This window comes from Bubalus bubalis, chromosome 9 (assembly GCF_019923935.1).
Source record: "Bubalus bubalis isolate 160015118507 breed Murrah chromosome 9, NDDB_SH_1, whole genome shotgun sequence".
Lineage (NCBI taxonomy): Eukaryota > Metazoa > Chordata > Mammalia > Artiodactyla > Bovidae > Bubalus > Bubalus bubalis.
Window position 1 is genome coordinate 56943270 of NC_059165.1, and position 16203 is coordinate 56959472.

The 16203-nt window shown below is 42.0% G+C and overlaps 1 protein-coding gene across 5 annotated transcripts in view; it reads right to left on the reverse strand.

Annotated features, from left to right (window-relative positions):
* Positions 1-16203, reverse strand: part of ARHGAP26 (Rho GTPase activating protein 26) — a 468401-nt gene that overhangs the window by 95736 nt on the left and 356462 nt on the right. For all 5 annotated transcript variants that reach the window (XM_045166568.1, XM_045166569.1, XM_045166571.1 and 2 more), the window contains exon 18: positions 11756-11915. In XM_045166568.1, coding sequence (XP_045022503.1) covers positions 11756-11915 — 160 coding nt within the window. The remainder of the gene's footprint in view (positions 1-11755; positions 11916-16203) is intronic.

A 16203-nucleotide genomic window follows, 5' to 3' on the forward strand; every position in this document is an offset into this window, starting at 1 on the left:
CCAAGCTACTGTTTCCCCTTCAGCTGTGTGGCAGAATGGTCAGGGATGGCTTGGCCTCTGCACTCACACAGAGCTGGGCTAAGTCCTGGTCTGGCTGCTCAGCGGGCAGGACTAACATCACCAACACCGACAGTGGCATCATTGCCATGTCACAGATGCAACTTATATGTGGAATCTAAAAAAGTGGTATTATACAAATGAACTTATTTACAAAACAGAAACAGTCACAGATACATAATATAAACTATGGTTACCAATGGTAATGTGGGGTAGGGATGAATGGAGAGACTGAGACTGACACATGCATATGCATATTACTATACAGAAAATAGATAACTAATAAGAACCTACTGTATTGCACAGGGAATGTTACTCAATACTCTATAATGAGGTATATGGGAAAAGAATCTAAAAAAGGGTGGATATATGCATAACTGAGAAGAAACAACAATGTAAATCAACTAGACTCCAATAAAAATTAATTTAAAAAATAACCTAAACATCATCCCCCCAAAAAAATATATAGGAAAGGAATTTACCATCATTTTATGGGGAGAAAGCAAATAGGCATTGGAGCCATACAGACTTGGGTTCAACTTGGGCAAAAGCCTTAACCCCTCTGAGCTGTTTTCCTTCCGTAAATGGGAATCTAACACCTATCCTGCAGAGATACTGAAAAGTTAATGCATATTAAATGCTGAGCACAGAACCTGATAAAGAGTGGGCAGGAGGTAGAGTTAGTGTAAAGGACAATAGAAATATTCAAAGTTTGTTGAGTGTTTATCATGCTGTTATTCACATGGATTATCTCAGGACTTGGGCTTCCCTGGTGGCTCAGACAGTAAAAAATTTGCCTGCAATGCAGGAGACCAGGGTTCAATCCCTGGGTAGGGAAGACACCCCGTAGAAGGGAATGGCTACCCACTTCAGTATTCTTGCCTGGAGAATTTCATGGACGGAGGAGCCTGGTGGGCTATAGTCTGTGGGGTGGCAGAGAGTTGGACACAACTGAGCAACTAGCATTTTCAATTTCTCTCAGGATTTACCATTATCCTTGGGGCTTCCCAGGTGGCGCTACTGGTAAAGAACCCACCTGCCAATGCAGGAGACACAGGAGACGTGGGTTCAGTCCCTGGGTCGGGAAGATCCCCTGAAGGAGGAGATGGCAACCTACTCCAGTACTCTTGCCTGGAAAATCCCATGGACAGAGGAGCCTGGCAGGCTACAGTCCATGGGGTCGCAAAGAGTTGGACACGACAGAAGCAGATGTCAAGTTAAGCACTGTCATTATAGGTGAGACTCATTGAGACGAACTGATTTGTTCAAGGTCATATGGATGAGTAGAGTTGGACTAGGACTTAAGACAGCTTAGCTGGACTGTCTGGGTCTTAATCACCTGTGGCCTTTATATCTGTTATTAATTTGAGAGACAAAAGACAAAATGCAAAGATTATAGTTCTGAAGTCTGATGGATCTGATTTTAGTCACTCACTAGCTCTGTGACTTTGGACAAGTTATACAACTCTGACCTTCAGCTGCTGCATCTATAAAAACTCCTGGGACTGAGGTGAGGACAGAAGCACCTAACACAGTTTGACACTCAGTGCCCAAAAGCCATGATTGCATCCAATAAAAAAAATATAAGACAGAAAATAACTGGAGACTCAACAATGAATTATCTGCAGAGGATTTAATTTTTAAGTGCAAATTTAATTACTGTTCTTTGCAAAACATCAATCTCAAATGCTTACAGCAATGTTAGAATTTGCTGTTCTTTCCCCCTTGTCTACAAAATTCAAATTTCACTGCCCACCCCCCGACCCTCCCTTGGGCCCATCTCAACACTGGAGACCGTTGATACTTGTGGGATTTATTCTTAGCCACGTCACATATACATTTTTATACCTTTTCTGATTCCACCTGTTACATGCTTCTGCAATTTACAAGGATTAGAAGCCTCTGCATAATGTGTGTGGTCTACTCTTTATTATGTGCTGTGATTTTTATGGGAGGAAAATTAGGTAATGATGAAGAGTTTCTGGTCTGTAACTGAAAAGTAGTTGAGACAATAAATCAACGACAGAGGCCTGGGATTACAAGGCAAAAGAGAAAGGCTTCTAGAGAGAGGAGACTAAGCACTTTTCTGAGACACGGTGCATCAGGGTTTCAAGCAATAAAAAAGAACAAGTTATGGGCTTATTTAATCTGAAGAGTGTCTGCTTTGGAGGTGGAGGACTAGGCCTACACATACCAGCTTACACACTGCCCACTCTTTCTAACAACAGGCTGTAGAGCCGGATTGCTCAGGGCACGGCAAGCCATAAATCCAGTGCCTTTCTTCTGGAAAGCCAGGCAAGTCTTAGCAGGGCTCATTTAATATAACAGTTAAGAAGCCAAATTCAGAGGCTACAGGCACAGAAAGGTTTTTTAAGGACAGTTGGAAGTCCAATGTCCTGTTGATATCAGCATTTTGGCCCAGAGAACAACAATTTGGAAAGTAGTTTGTGGAGTTTTATTAAAAGTCCTTCAAAAGGAACCAATTTCATTTAGTAACTGGACATTTATATAGCTGGCCTGGGTAACCCATGGGAGGCTGTGATTTTCCTTATCTCCAAAATGATTCTATTTCCTATTATCTTTGCTGACAGAGAGGAATAGAGTGTAACATACCAAAGCTCCATCATTACTTGAGAACTATTAAAGAAGCTTCACAGTTCAAATATGCTTGGTTTTTCTGGGGCTTTACTGGTAGGGTGGGGGGCGGGAATACACATGTTCAGATCCACAACCAATGAAACTAAGGAAGAACAGTTTACATGGCATTAGACACAACAAATAGAAAAAAGGTCTGTGACAGAACCATTCTGGCCCAGCATATAAGTACTTCCAGCTTATTTCTAAACCTAACTGGATAGAACCAAAAAGAAGGTGGCGCAGTGGTAAAGAATCCACCTGCCAATGCAGAAGACACAGGAGATGCAGGTTTGATCCCTGGGTCAGGAAGATCCCCTAGAGTAAGAAATGGCACCCACTTTAGTGTTCTTGCTTGGGAAATCCCATGGACAGAGGAACCTGGCAGGTGACAGACCATTGGGTCGCTGGGTCACAAAGAATCAGACATGACTAAGCATGCATGCAAAAAGAATGTCCTCAGGGACCAATGTAAGGAAAGGTAACAACAACAACAATAACAAAAAATTAATGAGCAAATGAAAAAAGCCATGACCATGAGACATAAGATTAGCTTCCCAAGCAGGCCATAGGGACAGGGGTTATCTCCATGGAATAAAAGTGTCTAGATATTCTTCATCATCACCATCATCATCATCCATTCTGCATATCAACAGCTGCTTGAAATACCAAGAAAATGAAATACAATTGCCCAACACTGGTCAGTTGACAGAAACTATTCAAATCAATTGTATTCTATTAATTGATCTACATTTTGTGTACAAACCCCAACAATGAACGCAATAGATTTCAAAGCCACCAATATTTTGTTAAAAGCAGATCAAGGCAATTTGGTGGCCCAAATCAACTCAAATCAAGACAATGTTGAAAGAAACACTATCATTTTAATGGAAATGCAAGGTTGTTTAGGACCTGCTGCTTTTACACTAGGTGTTAAGTGAGGCCATCCATATTTGCTTACTCTTTCCCTTGACCATAAGATTAAAAGTTAACAGGTATGAAAAAGGGGCACTGATCTTTGGGCACTTCTGGGAATTAACAAGTCAAAGCTCAACTCTCCTACCTCTTCCAAAGCCAATTGATGGACTGGAAAAAGAATCACGGTAACTTACTTTGTAAAACATCAATAGGCATTAAAAGGGGCAGTACTGATAAAAGCACAAGGTGCCAGGGCACCTGTGCACACCCACGTCCAGCTTCATGTGCAGGAACCTTTTTGAGTGTTATGGCCAAAAGAAACACCATGGACTGCTCAAGAACAAGCCAGTCCCATCCCACTAAATATGTGTCAGAAAGTAACAGGAAGATGAAGACATACACATAACCTGAGATTTCATGTCTAACCAAAACTCTGAAAAGGTGGCAGTTTGTTTCTTGAAAAGGTTATTCTTTCTAGACATTTAAATTTTTCAAAGTCACTGGCAAGGTAACCTTTAAAAAGAGAAATGGAAAAAAAACTTTGTAAGAAATTGCGGAATTTCTGGGCTTTCAGGTATCTTGGACAATGACAGCATTCAGTATTTTGAAATCTTAACCAGACGCATATAAATACTGGTAACTTCCACTATAACCCCAAGTATGGGCCTGATCGATGTCTTAAGGTGACAAGGTATGAGCTGTTTAACTTAAAATAATTAGTACCTCAAATAAGCATGGAAACAGCCAAAGTCTTTGCCCTCTGAACTTTCAACTCTGAAATCTGACCACAAAAAGAGCCAGACTCTCAAGTCTGTTCTTTAGCTTTCATATAAACCATGCTGAGTACAGGGTATGCAGCTGTTGATGGGAAATGATGCCATGAGCTAGTACTTCCCTTTGGGAAGTCTGGCAAGACAACTCAAATAAAAGCCATTAGGATCCTACCCTAGCCTATAATAAAGTAAAGGCTATAGGTTAAAGCTTACAGTCTCTGAGTAAGACTTTAAAAATATATAGCCCCAAGTTTACAACAGTATGATCAACTCTATGGTTTTGTTATTTATCTAATGAGTGATTTTGATATCAGCAACCAAAGTACAATCTGGTTCTGCTTCAGGGATGTCTTTCTCAAGTGCTGATACAATCATTTTACACCTCTACTTGGAATCCCTGAGAGTTCCCATTTTTCTGGAGCAAACGTCAACCTTTTTCCCATAGCTTTCAAGACCCCTCACAGAGGGGCTCAATCCAACTGTCTGGCATCATCTCCGACCACTTGCTAACATACAAGCCAAGATTCTTTCACAACCGTGTTGTTGTAATACATACGAGTTGATTAATGTTGATAATTGATTAATGTTCTTCTGGAAGGCTGTCCCCACTGTCTCCACTGTTACTCTGCCTAGAAAACCTCTACCTATCTGTCAGAGTCCAGTACAAGCTGAATGAAATTATTTCTCCTCAGTGGTACCATATAATTTAGTCATTTTATTGAATGTCACTTAGCAAACTGTATTATGGTAAGTTATATCCTGAGAAAACAAGAAAGCCATTGGAAAAAAGATCTTGTTTCATTTATCTTTGGTTAACAGTAGATGTTCAATAAATGACATCATTAGAGATTAACAAGAATAGATTTTAGTAGCTTGGATTGTGAAAGGAGTCCTAAATTCAACCTTAGTTCCTCTCCTAACAAGCTGTTTCTTCAACTCTCTGGACTTCAGGTTCAAAATTTATAAAAGAGAGCTAACAATATTGGCCTTATAATGTTGATATGGAAAGTAAATGATATGATAAATATAAGGCTGCTTACCACAATGTCTTGTGAACAATAAGCTGTAAGTAAAAGTTAGCTATTAATATCACTATTCTTATTACTGCTAGACTATGTACATTAAAAAGACCCATTACCTTTAACTGAGCAAATAAATCAGTATGTATTACCAGCATGGAAAAAGAACAAGTACTGTGAACACCCATGCATAATCTGTATCTTCTGGCTTTTTTCTCTCTGCCTTCACTTACTGTGGGATATCTATTTGGTACAAATTGTTCCAAACATTGCTCCCCTACCCAGGGCTGTGCAGGAGGTGAACAACAAAGTTTCTGGAGCATCACAACAAGGTATGTAGTTAGTGAACTTAATCTGACCAAACCATGTCTGTGAGAAACACATCATGAAGGCTCCCACAAACAAGGAACAGGTTAAGTTCTCGAGATGAGACAATGATGCTAAGCAGGGGATGTTTCTAGACAAATAGGTGCTGTCTTGAGGCTGTGCAGATGTGCCAGAGATAACATAAAAGAGTCCAGGAGTTCATTTTAATTTTTAACCCTTTGTCTGAACGTCTAGTGTTAATCCTCAGTAAACAACAAGAGAGTGGGAAGCGGGGGGGTGGGGTGGGTGGACAGTAAGAGGCAAGGCCCTATGCACGAAAAAATATGTTTAATAAGGAAAAAGAAACTGAGTTTTCTCATCAGGAGAAAATTCTCCCTCTCTTCTAAATGTCAATTTTAAAGACAAAGCTGTTTTCCATTTTAGACATTAATGAGTCAGTACTCCATACCGAGGCTCACAAAGGGTATGTGAGGACTGAACCTGCCACTATTACCAAATGTTGGATGCTCCCTGGCCACGTAAAAATGGCAATACTGAGGAGAAGCAGAAGAGCATTTTCCATACACATGCTGAGGAGTTGCAGCACTAATAAGAAAACGAAGCTACATGCGAACCTGCCAGTGATGGGGACTGAGGCATTCTGGGAGATGGTCTGCACAGACAGCAGCCCACAACTCCTCCCACATCTGTGGGCACACTGCTCTTCCCATGGTGGGGGGGTCTCTTTCCTGCCCCTTCAGTCTGGCTGGACTTGTTGCTTTGACCAACAGAATCCAGTCGAAGTGACACTTTGTCTATTCTATTCTAGGCCTAGAACTTCTGAGGCCTTGCGGCTTCTGTGTTTGTCCTTTTGAAAGTTTGGCCTAGACTACTAAACGATGAGAGAGCAGGTGGAGAAAGAGGACAAGTGGAGGAGGACCAAGGTGTCCCAGCAACAGGTGGCACCAAGGTCCCAGACATGTGGAATAAGGCCATCTTGGATCTACCAGCTGCACTAAAACCACTCCAGCAGATATTATATAGAACACAGGTGAGCCCTCCCCACAGTTCTGGTACACAGAGTTGTGAGCAAAAAAATTATTGCTATTTTATGTCACTAGGTCTGCAGATGATCTGTTACGAAGCAATAACCGAAAGACACATCTTATGGTTCCCCCCACCAAGTGGCTCCAAAAAGGCTACATGCCTGGGTTTCTATACCCTCTCTCTGTGCTGTCTTCCAATACTTATTCCTGGGCCCCTCTCAATTTTATTCCAAGGCACAAACTACACGTCCTATATAAAATGCCCATAACAACATGGGAGAGGGTATTATACCACTAACTGGAGGGACATACACTTAAGACCTGTATGACGGCTTGTTTCAAGCAAGAGGACATATGCTATCAAATGCCTGTTGGGGGACAGATTGAAATGATGCTGTTAGACAGCACTTCTTCATCTGGTATCTCAGGATTTTATGCAACTCTGATAACAAAGTTAGAAAAGTGGTCACTCAAGAGATTTATGTGTGTGTTTATGTTTCTAGAAAAGTATAGCCAAGCCTAAGGGCTTCCCTCATAGCTCAGTTGGTAGAGAATCTGCCTGCAATGCAGGAGACCCGGGTTCAATCCCTGGGTCAGGAAGATCCCCTGGAGAAGGATCCTTAATGGCAACCCACTCCAGTAGTCTTGCCTAGAGAATCTCATAGACAAAGGAGCCTGGCAGGCTACAGTCAGTGGGGTCGCAAGAGATTGACACAACTTAGCGACTAAACCACCACCACCAAAGAATGCTCATTAAATACTGTTAATGGAAGGAATGATGCTAAAGCTGAAACTCCAGTACTTTGGCCACCTCATGTGAAGAGTTGACTCACTGGAAAAGACTCTGATGCTGGGAGGGATTGGGGGCAGGAGGAGAAGGGGACGACAGAGGATGAGATGGCTGGATGGCATCACTGACTCGATGGACGTGAGTCTAGGTGAACTCCGGGAGTTGGTGATGGACAGGGAGGCCTGGCGTGCTGTGATTCATGGGGTCGCAAAGAGTCGGACACGACTGAGTGACTGAACTGAACTGAACTGAACGTCTCCATATTGTGAATTTTAAAGAAAGATAACAATATTTATCTGAGGACATAAACAAGGTCTGTTGATGAATAAAACTGAATTCCCTTGGCAATAAATTCATCCAAAGCATTGTCTCTAAAGCTAAGGGCTCTCAGAGCATGAGTTCCCGTGAGGTGAACATCACAGGCTTCCAAAGGAGACTAACACAGCATCTGCTGACTTTATACCATACCAGGCCTGAAGCAACATTTGAAAAGGAGTCAAGCTGCCTTAGTCTAAGTTGTTTTTATCAGAAAGGCAAGCCTGATGAATGTTAAAGACTTTCTCCCCCAAATCATGTACAAACACAGGTCTTGCACATAGCTTTGGCCCATCACAGACCCCAGGTTAAAAACCTCTATCAAAGTGGCACGAGAGCTCCCTCAGGACTGGAGACACACACTCCACTGGAGTCTTCATCCCAAGAATGTTTCCACTGACACTCCTGCACCGGCTCCCACAGGAACATAAATCTCACTGTGATTCATCCCACTCTCTGGCAGAAACTAATGAAAAATAACATGTAATAAAGCACTGCAACGCTCTTTTAATATATGCCTCACCAGATACACAGTAGAGAGGAACATAATTTATAATCCAAAAAATCGGATGAGTATTCGCACCAGTTCCTGCCCATATACTTGCAGGCCTGACCCTGCATTTCATATTTCATTTCTATTTCTGAATTTGGTGCTCAAGTGGGATGGCGCTTGTTGACACAAGTCTCAATAATGCTATTAGCAGTATCCAATCTTTTTCCTATCATGTTACTTTTTAATGTTTCCTGGCTTTGAAGGCCCAAAGACACCAAAAATTATTACAGTTCAAAACCTACTAGACGCTGCCTGCTATAAGCTCAGACATGAAACATAACCAAAGTACTTACTCCTTAGAGCTCTGTCTCAATATTTAATGTTATTTATTTGAGAAAATATTATGTTTAAAAAGTATTATTTTGAGCAAGGGGGCACATGGGATACTCGTAGATGTATTTATGCTCTATCTTCAGAGAAATCTGTTCAGACTGCTGAAAAGAATAGTTTACAGTTAGTGACATTCCTTGTTAGATTCTTGGCTAAGACCTTTAATAAATCAGTTTATCTCACCCCCACAACAAACCAACTAAAGGGATGTGGCCCACTGGCTGATTGGTCATCAAACTTCTTTCCCTTTGCTCTGCATGGTTAGGGGCTTTCCCAGTCTTCCTTGCAGTTAGAGGTAGCCACATGACTGAGTTCTGGCCAATGGAAAGTGGAAGAGAATAAGGAAAGCACCTTCTAGGTTTGGCCCACATAATCTTACCCAATCTTCCATGCCCTCTCATTTCCCTCACCAAATGGCTGATTGCAAAAATCTGCAGAGCAGAAGGCAGAACTACAAGAGAGAAGGAACCTGGATTGCTGAATCACTGTGTAGGATCCAACCAACAGAATACCCACAGTGAACTGGTATGTGAGGAAGACAGAGACTACTATTGTCCTGAGTCACTTTTGGGGGGGTTATTTGTCACAGAAGTCACACTGTACTGAAAGTATTTTTATGAGCATAGAGAGGTTGAGTAATCTGTTCATGGTCACACAGCTGACAAGAGGTAACAGATTTACATCCAAGCGGTTTGCTTTTAGAAATCATGCTATTAACTTGTTTAGAAACATGATATTCAATTATATTTCCTTTTTACAATTTCATTTTAATCATACAGAACATAATCATCTATACCTGACTTACTATATATGAAGGAAGTGGCTGGACAAAGTCCAAAGGTTGAGACAGAGAGAAGATAATTTCTTCAAGTAAATTATCTGACCTCAGATCTCTTTATTAACCATTTAAGAAAAAGGCTATGTTGTCTACACAATTTTCCAGGATACCTCAATTACTCTGTGAAAGTCTATATTCAGAGGTTCTTTAGTAGTTACTAATGCTGTGTAATAACTTACCCCTCCCCCCAACTTAGTGGCTTAAAATATTTAATATCTCTCCCACTTTCAATGGGTCAGGAATTCAGGAGAGGCTTAGCTCAGTGGTCTCTTATGAGGCTGCACTACAGGTATTGGTTGGGGCCACATCATCTGAAAGCATGACCAGGGCTGGAGAAGTCACTTCCAAAATAACAGACTCACATGGCTGGCATGCTGGTCTGGTTGTTGGCAGGCAGCCTCATTTTCTCCCCACTGGGCTGTGTGACCATCCTCACAACATGTGGCTTGCTTCCCCCAGAGTGAGAAAATCCAGACCACAGCAAATGCTACCAAGTCTCAGGACTGGTCTCCAAAGTCAAGTCTGTTACTGTCACAGTTTCTCATTATCACTTCCTACTGATCACACTGGGATCAGTGTTGATTCCTTATTCACAGTTGGAAGAGAACACACAAGGGGCTGAATACCAGGAAACAAAGGTCACCGGGAGCCAGTCTGGAGGCCAGCTACCATCATTCACCCAACACGCATGTACTAAGCATGTACTGAAGAACTATGGGAACAAAATAGCCCAAATTTGTCTGCTTTCATGTTACATATGTTCTAGAAGAGGTCAGAAAGGTAACAGATGTAATCAACAAGTAAATTATATACAGCATACTAGAAAGTGCTAAGTGCTGCAAAGAGAGAGAAAGCACCCTCAGGGGCAGGGGGAGTGCTGGAGGTGGGGCTGTCCACAGTTTCACATGGAGAGATATGGGTGGGCCTCACTCAGGCTTAAAGGAGGAAGAGTGTTCCAGGCACCACAAACAGCAGTCGCAGAGGCCTTGAGGTGTGAGTGTGTGCCGTGGGCAAGGAACCGTGAGGCGGTCAAAGTGGCTGTAGGCAGGAGCTGGAGGAGATGGCTGTAGGAGATGACATGAGGCAGTAGCAGAGGGGAGAGCAGAGACCGTGGAGGACATTACAGGCTCCTATAAGGGCTCTGAGTTTCACTCTGAAATGTGAAGACACTGGACAGTTCTTAGCAGACAACTGAATGATGTGATCTAACACTAAAAACATCTCATTCTGGGGGCTGACATCAGAACAGACAGGCCAATGGTGGAAGCAAGAAAACAAATGAGGAGGTTCCTCTGTAAACCCAGACAAGAGCTGTGATGACTTTTGGTCTTGTGTTATTAGTGCAGGTGGTTAGTGGTCAGACGCTAGATTCATTTGGCAGGTAATCTAGCACAATTAATTCACCATTCTAGGTAAAGGTTTTATTTAGGATTTCGTTATATCTCAGCACCTTGGACTGTCAAATGGTGCCCTAGGGGGCCTTGCAGACGCTGAGAAGATTCATAGGGATTTGCTACCAGAAACTGAGGTGGGACCGATGGGTGCATGCTGCTTTCTGCCCCCTTAGCCCAGGTTTTAAGGGCAGCTGTGTTGACATACATCATTAGGCAGGGGTGAGGGCAACCCTCTTAAGACAGACTAGAAACTTAAGTGCCCTAAAGGAAGAAAACTAAGCATGCACCCACCCACATACACAGTGTAAAACAATACAGCATTTATACAAATATAAGGAAACTATATTAGGAAAAATATTTGCAATGCACATGAAAATCATTTACTATCCCTAATATTTAAAAACTCAAAAATTCATAGAAAAGAAAAAAAAGTAAAAAAATGTCTAAAAGGCATTCTCAAAATGAGGCTCCAAGTAGTACCTCCTTCATCAGATAGTTGTGAGGTTAAAAGGACAACATATATAAAGTGCTTAGCACAGTTCCTATTACAAAAGAAACGCTCACTATGCTGCCCACTGCTACCACCGCCACAACCGCCACCGTTGTCTGCCATCCCAAGATGACTATCACCACCAGCATCAGCACCACCATCAGCAGCTTCGTCAGCACCACCGCAGGGCAAGAGCCACCAGCAACGCAAACCTGAGCCAACCCTGTAGGCCAGTTCTCACTCAGCTCTCCCCAGGTAAATTCTCCACTTGCAATGACAAACAATATATTACCTTTTCATGATTTTCTATTAGGATCTCAATGACTATGTTCTGAAACTTGATATCCATTATGGCTGCTACAGTTTCTTCCTGAGGACGCAGCAGGGTGGGTCCAAACACCACGCCGAGGTTTGCCACTGTCATCAAATTCTGCTTGTGGTTGCTAGCAACACTGAGAGGAAGCAAAAGAAATGGCACAAATGAGAGAAACAGTAAATGACAGACAACGGACTTCCTACACCCGTCTCACCTTCAGACACCTCGTCTGGTGGGAGCCAGACCTAGGAGTCTGGAGTCCAAAGAGAGACTTTTTTACTCAGAGTTTCATCTACCAAAGTTTCAGAAATCTCCAGTGTTAGGCTATTTTGCTATTTCATGATATGACACTCTTTACAATTCCCATTTTGCCGAAAAGAAACCAATAACCAACCAACCAACCAAAACGGCTTGCCTTCAAAAATATGAACCTTTGCACATTTGAATCCTTGTTCTGCAAATCCAGGTTATGGTAATCCCTCTTAGTTACAACTTTTATCCTTGGCTGCTGCTTAAACCACTGTGATCATTAGCATTTTCTCCAGTGCAAATATAAAAACTCCTGACAGCTTTAATACATTTGCAAACACAGCCCAAAATAGATCTAATTTTTTAAATGAGTAGATCTCAGTCAGGAAATTCAGCACTTTAGGCTCAAAGTATTTAAGTCCCATCACATCAGACACGTGGCTTGTATTAAGCCAGACATGTGGCATGAACAGAAATAAAAATGCACTACTTACATCCATGTATATAGCTGTTTATATTATCACTTATACTCAAAATCCAAGAAACACGCAGGGCCAGGAGTATCGGGTCTGAGTAAGCTTCTAAACACATATGCATATTTTTGTATAATCAACTAACCAAAACATATATCTGAAATCCACACCCAGGTCACCATGACCTAGTCATAAAACTTCATTATTCATTTGCTAGCCCCACGTATAATAACATACAAAGTTATCTATTGACAACGAGTTAAGTTAAAAGTTAAGGTCATTCAGTATTGTTAAGAAAATATTAGGGGCTTCCCTAAATCACCTGTTGGAAAAAGGAAACTATTCATTACTAGAAACTAGAGAGAAATTGGACAGTGGTGGCAGTTTGCACAGACATACCTCCCTAGCATTTAGTGCTATTTATACAGATTTTTTTTTCCCATACAATTCTATAAATGTTTGCACTGTTTCTCCTGGATACTTCTATTTTGTAGGAGAAAAAAGAGATTTGACTTTAAGTACTGGTTTTGAAACTGAGCCTTTACTGAATACTATATTAACTGATTTTATCACCAGAAACGTATTTTTCTTTCATTTTCTACAGCTAAAAGTCTAATTTCATAAAAAAAACTCCTCCTCTGAAAGAGATGGGTACGTCTGTGAAGCCTGACTGTGGAACAGCCCAATAAAGAAGGGAATTTGCTTTTTTATTGCTAAGCAACACCTGTAGCAAGGAGATTCTGCCACTGATGCCTTGTCCTGTTTCTGGTCCACATAAGACTATTTTCATTTCCTGAGATCTAGATGAATTTCCTGATATTACTTATAGTTTTCCATTCTACCTAGAACTGTATCAGGTTTCTAGTCTGAAAGTGTTAAAGCAGATAGTCAAGGTTTTACCTGGCGAAGGGGGAAAGATTTGGTTCTGAGTCTCAGCTAGAATCACCATGTCTGCATATTTACAAGTTGCTTGTAACACCACTACTTTCAACATCAGCTCCTTTGTGCAGGAAGTGAATTCCATGCTCTTATATTTCCCCTGCCAAATGAGCCAAGTCTGTAGACTTACCCTCTTGTCACAAAAGTCCCTTGTGTATATGAATCAACAAGCTATTTATATATGAAAGCACTTGTAAATTGTAGACCAATATAAAAATATAGGGTTTGGATAATGATCACTTGCACCATCACGCTTCTCAACAGGGCATCTGACTAAAGCAACTGCGTCTTAACAGGGCTCCCAGACTAGACTCTCTGGGTTCAGCTACGTCCCGCCTGCCCCCACCAGCTTCTGTCTGCCAATTCAGCGCCGCTCAAGTCAGTCCTCTGTTGAAAACTACAATGGCTTCACGCCTCACTTGGTCGCTGGGAGAGAACACAGTGACACAGTGCATGTGTATGACACAAGGTATGTTCAGGAATGCTTCCACGGTTGGAATGTTCTGATAATGGTGACTATAAACCGTTGATGGGCTCCATTGTTTCTAATGTCAAACTCCTATAACCTAGCACAGCTTTCTCCAACTCAGTTCTAAGCCTTCTGCCTCCTCCCAGATCTGGTCCTTGGTAAAGGGCCTTAATGTTTAAGCTTTGGATTCCTCATCTTTTAAAAATAGGGCGAGTTTCATTTCTAATCTACTTCATGAGGTTGCTATGAAGTTTAAATGGATATAACGTGGGAAATGCAGTGATGATGATTCTATTAATCATTCACTACCCATCTTCTGTCTACTTTCATATCTATCTGCCTTTGTCAATCCTTGCCCTGCAATGTCCTCTTACCCTTCCTTCCTTTGCTTGGCAAACTGCTGATTTGCAAGGCACAGTTCCAATGGTGCCCTTTCTTTCCAAAGTCTCTGACTAGTCTCTTCCCAACCCTCCACTGCTCGATGAAGGCAGGCGTGTTGGCCCTGGATTTATTACAAGTTATTAGCGTCTCAACTGTTGCCTTAGGGTAGAGACTGTTTTTATTTTAGTTGGTAACACCAGTGCTGAGAGCAGTGCCTGGCTCAGGAGAAACACAACAAATGTTCACTGTGGTGTTAAAAGATGATGGGAGTTTCTGAGTAAACATTAAACAATTATTCACAACCCAGCTACTTACTTGGAAAACCTCAAATTATTACTGATGATTTTGGGGGAATGTACCTCAACTTTTCAAAGTCTGGAACTGTGTTCCACTCCTTAGATTTAATTAATGAGCAATAGTTACTCTGATTTGCAGACCCCAGTGACCCAAAGGCATTTGGAAAAAAGGTATGGTAACTGTGAATAAGCATAATAAGCTTGAGGCTACCTAACATAATTCATTTCCTTTTTAACGATCCGTTTTATTTTAGAACTTACAACACACTGATGTAAATCATAAACTTTTGGGGGAAAAAGGCTGCACCTTTTACGACTAACTACCATTATCTTCTGGCACACTGAAGCAACAAATTATCTATGCCTTGATTATTACTGCTCACAACTTAGTATAGCTATGTTCATTACTCAAGAATGAATTATTAATAGCTGGAGATCACTCTGCATCCCAGAAAGAAAGGCACAGACCTCAGCCTCTTGCTAGCACCAGCCATCCATTACAGCTTGATGCATTTACCTGTGTGTGGGAGGCAGGCTGGCAGAGTGCTGGGGAGCCTGGTCCAGTTGAGGCCACGGGACTCATTCATTAGTGAGGTCTATAAAACATGGAGAACTTGCTTTCTGGGCTGGTAACTGAGGTGCTTGAGCTCTTCCTCACAGCCCAGAATGTCATGTTGAGTCTTGACTTAAATCCACACACAAAATTCTCCTGTGCATGACTGCACATTCCACCAAGGAAGTCTTTGATAGGCCTTGCCTAGGGCCACAGGGACTCCTCTGTGAGCCTTCTTACATTACTGCCAGTTCTACAGACTTCATTTGCAGGCAGAAGAGAAACAGTTCCACATGTGATTTTAACCTGGGAAAGGCCTGCTTCCTTTTGTGACCCATAAGAGTTTGCCACAACAGCTGAGAAACAGGGCATCTCCCAAGGGACATGACTTCAGGGCAGTTGGTGGGGGTTGACACCCCATGTTCCCTGTAGTTCCCTCAGGAATTATGGTTAATGAGGAAAGAGCACGTTCCAAGGAACACGGCCATGGCAAAGGGGCCTCTTGCTACCTTTGCTTCCAGGGAAAATGGATGAGGGCTCTGGATTGGTCTGACATCCTTTGAGAGGCAGAAGATTACTTCCAGATGAAGATGGTAATGGGGGAGTATTAGGAGGAGAGAAATAGGAGCCAACTATTTTGGGGCCAGAAATGCAGAGACGCCCATGCTGTCTTAAGGATCACATCTGTTTTTCCAGCGTTTAAATGAGAGCCAGAGCTGTGGAAGTGCTGAGTAGTACTTTATAACTACAGATTGGTCCTGATGTACCAACAATACCTAAGCCTGTTGCTAGGTTTGCAAACAGGTTTCATCTTGAGGCCTGCAGTGCTGGGTCATGGAGTATCAAAGCTGCAACCTGGCTCCACAGGACACAATGTGTTGACCTGGGTGGAGGTTCCAGCACAGCAACACTATCAGCCATGCTTTGCTTGTTTGCTTCAGCTTCCAGTGTTAAGAAATGATAACTTAGACTGATAAGGTGTCTTAGAGTTTACAAGGAGCTCTGCACCATGTTTTTATGTTTGCTTGAATTTCATATAATATGTCTAGAACAGTAGCTCTCAA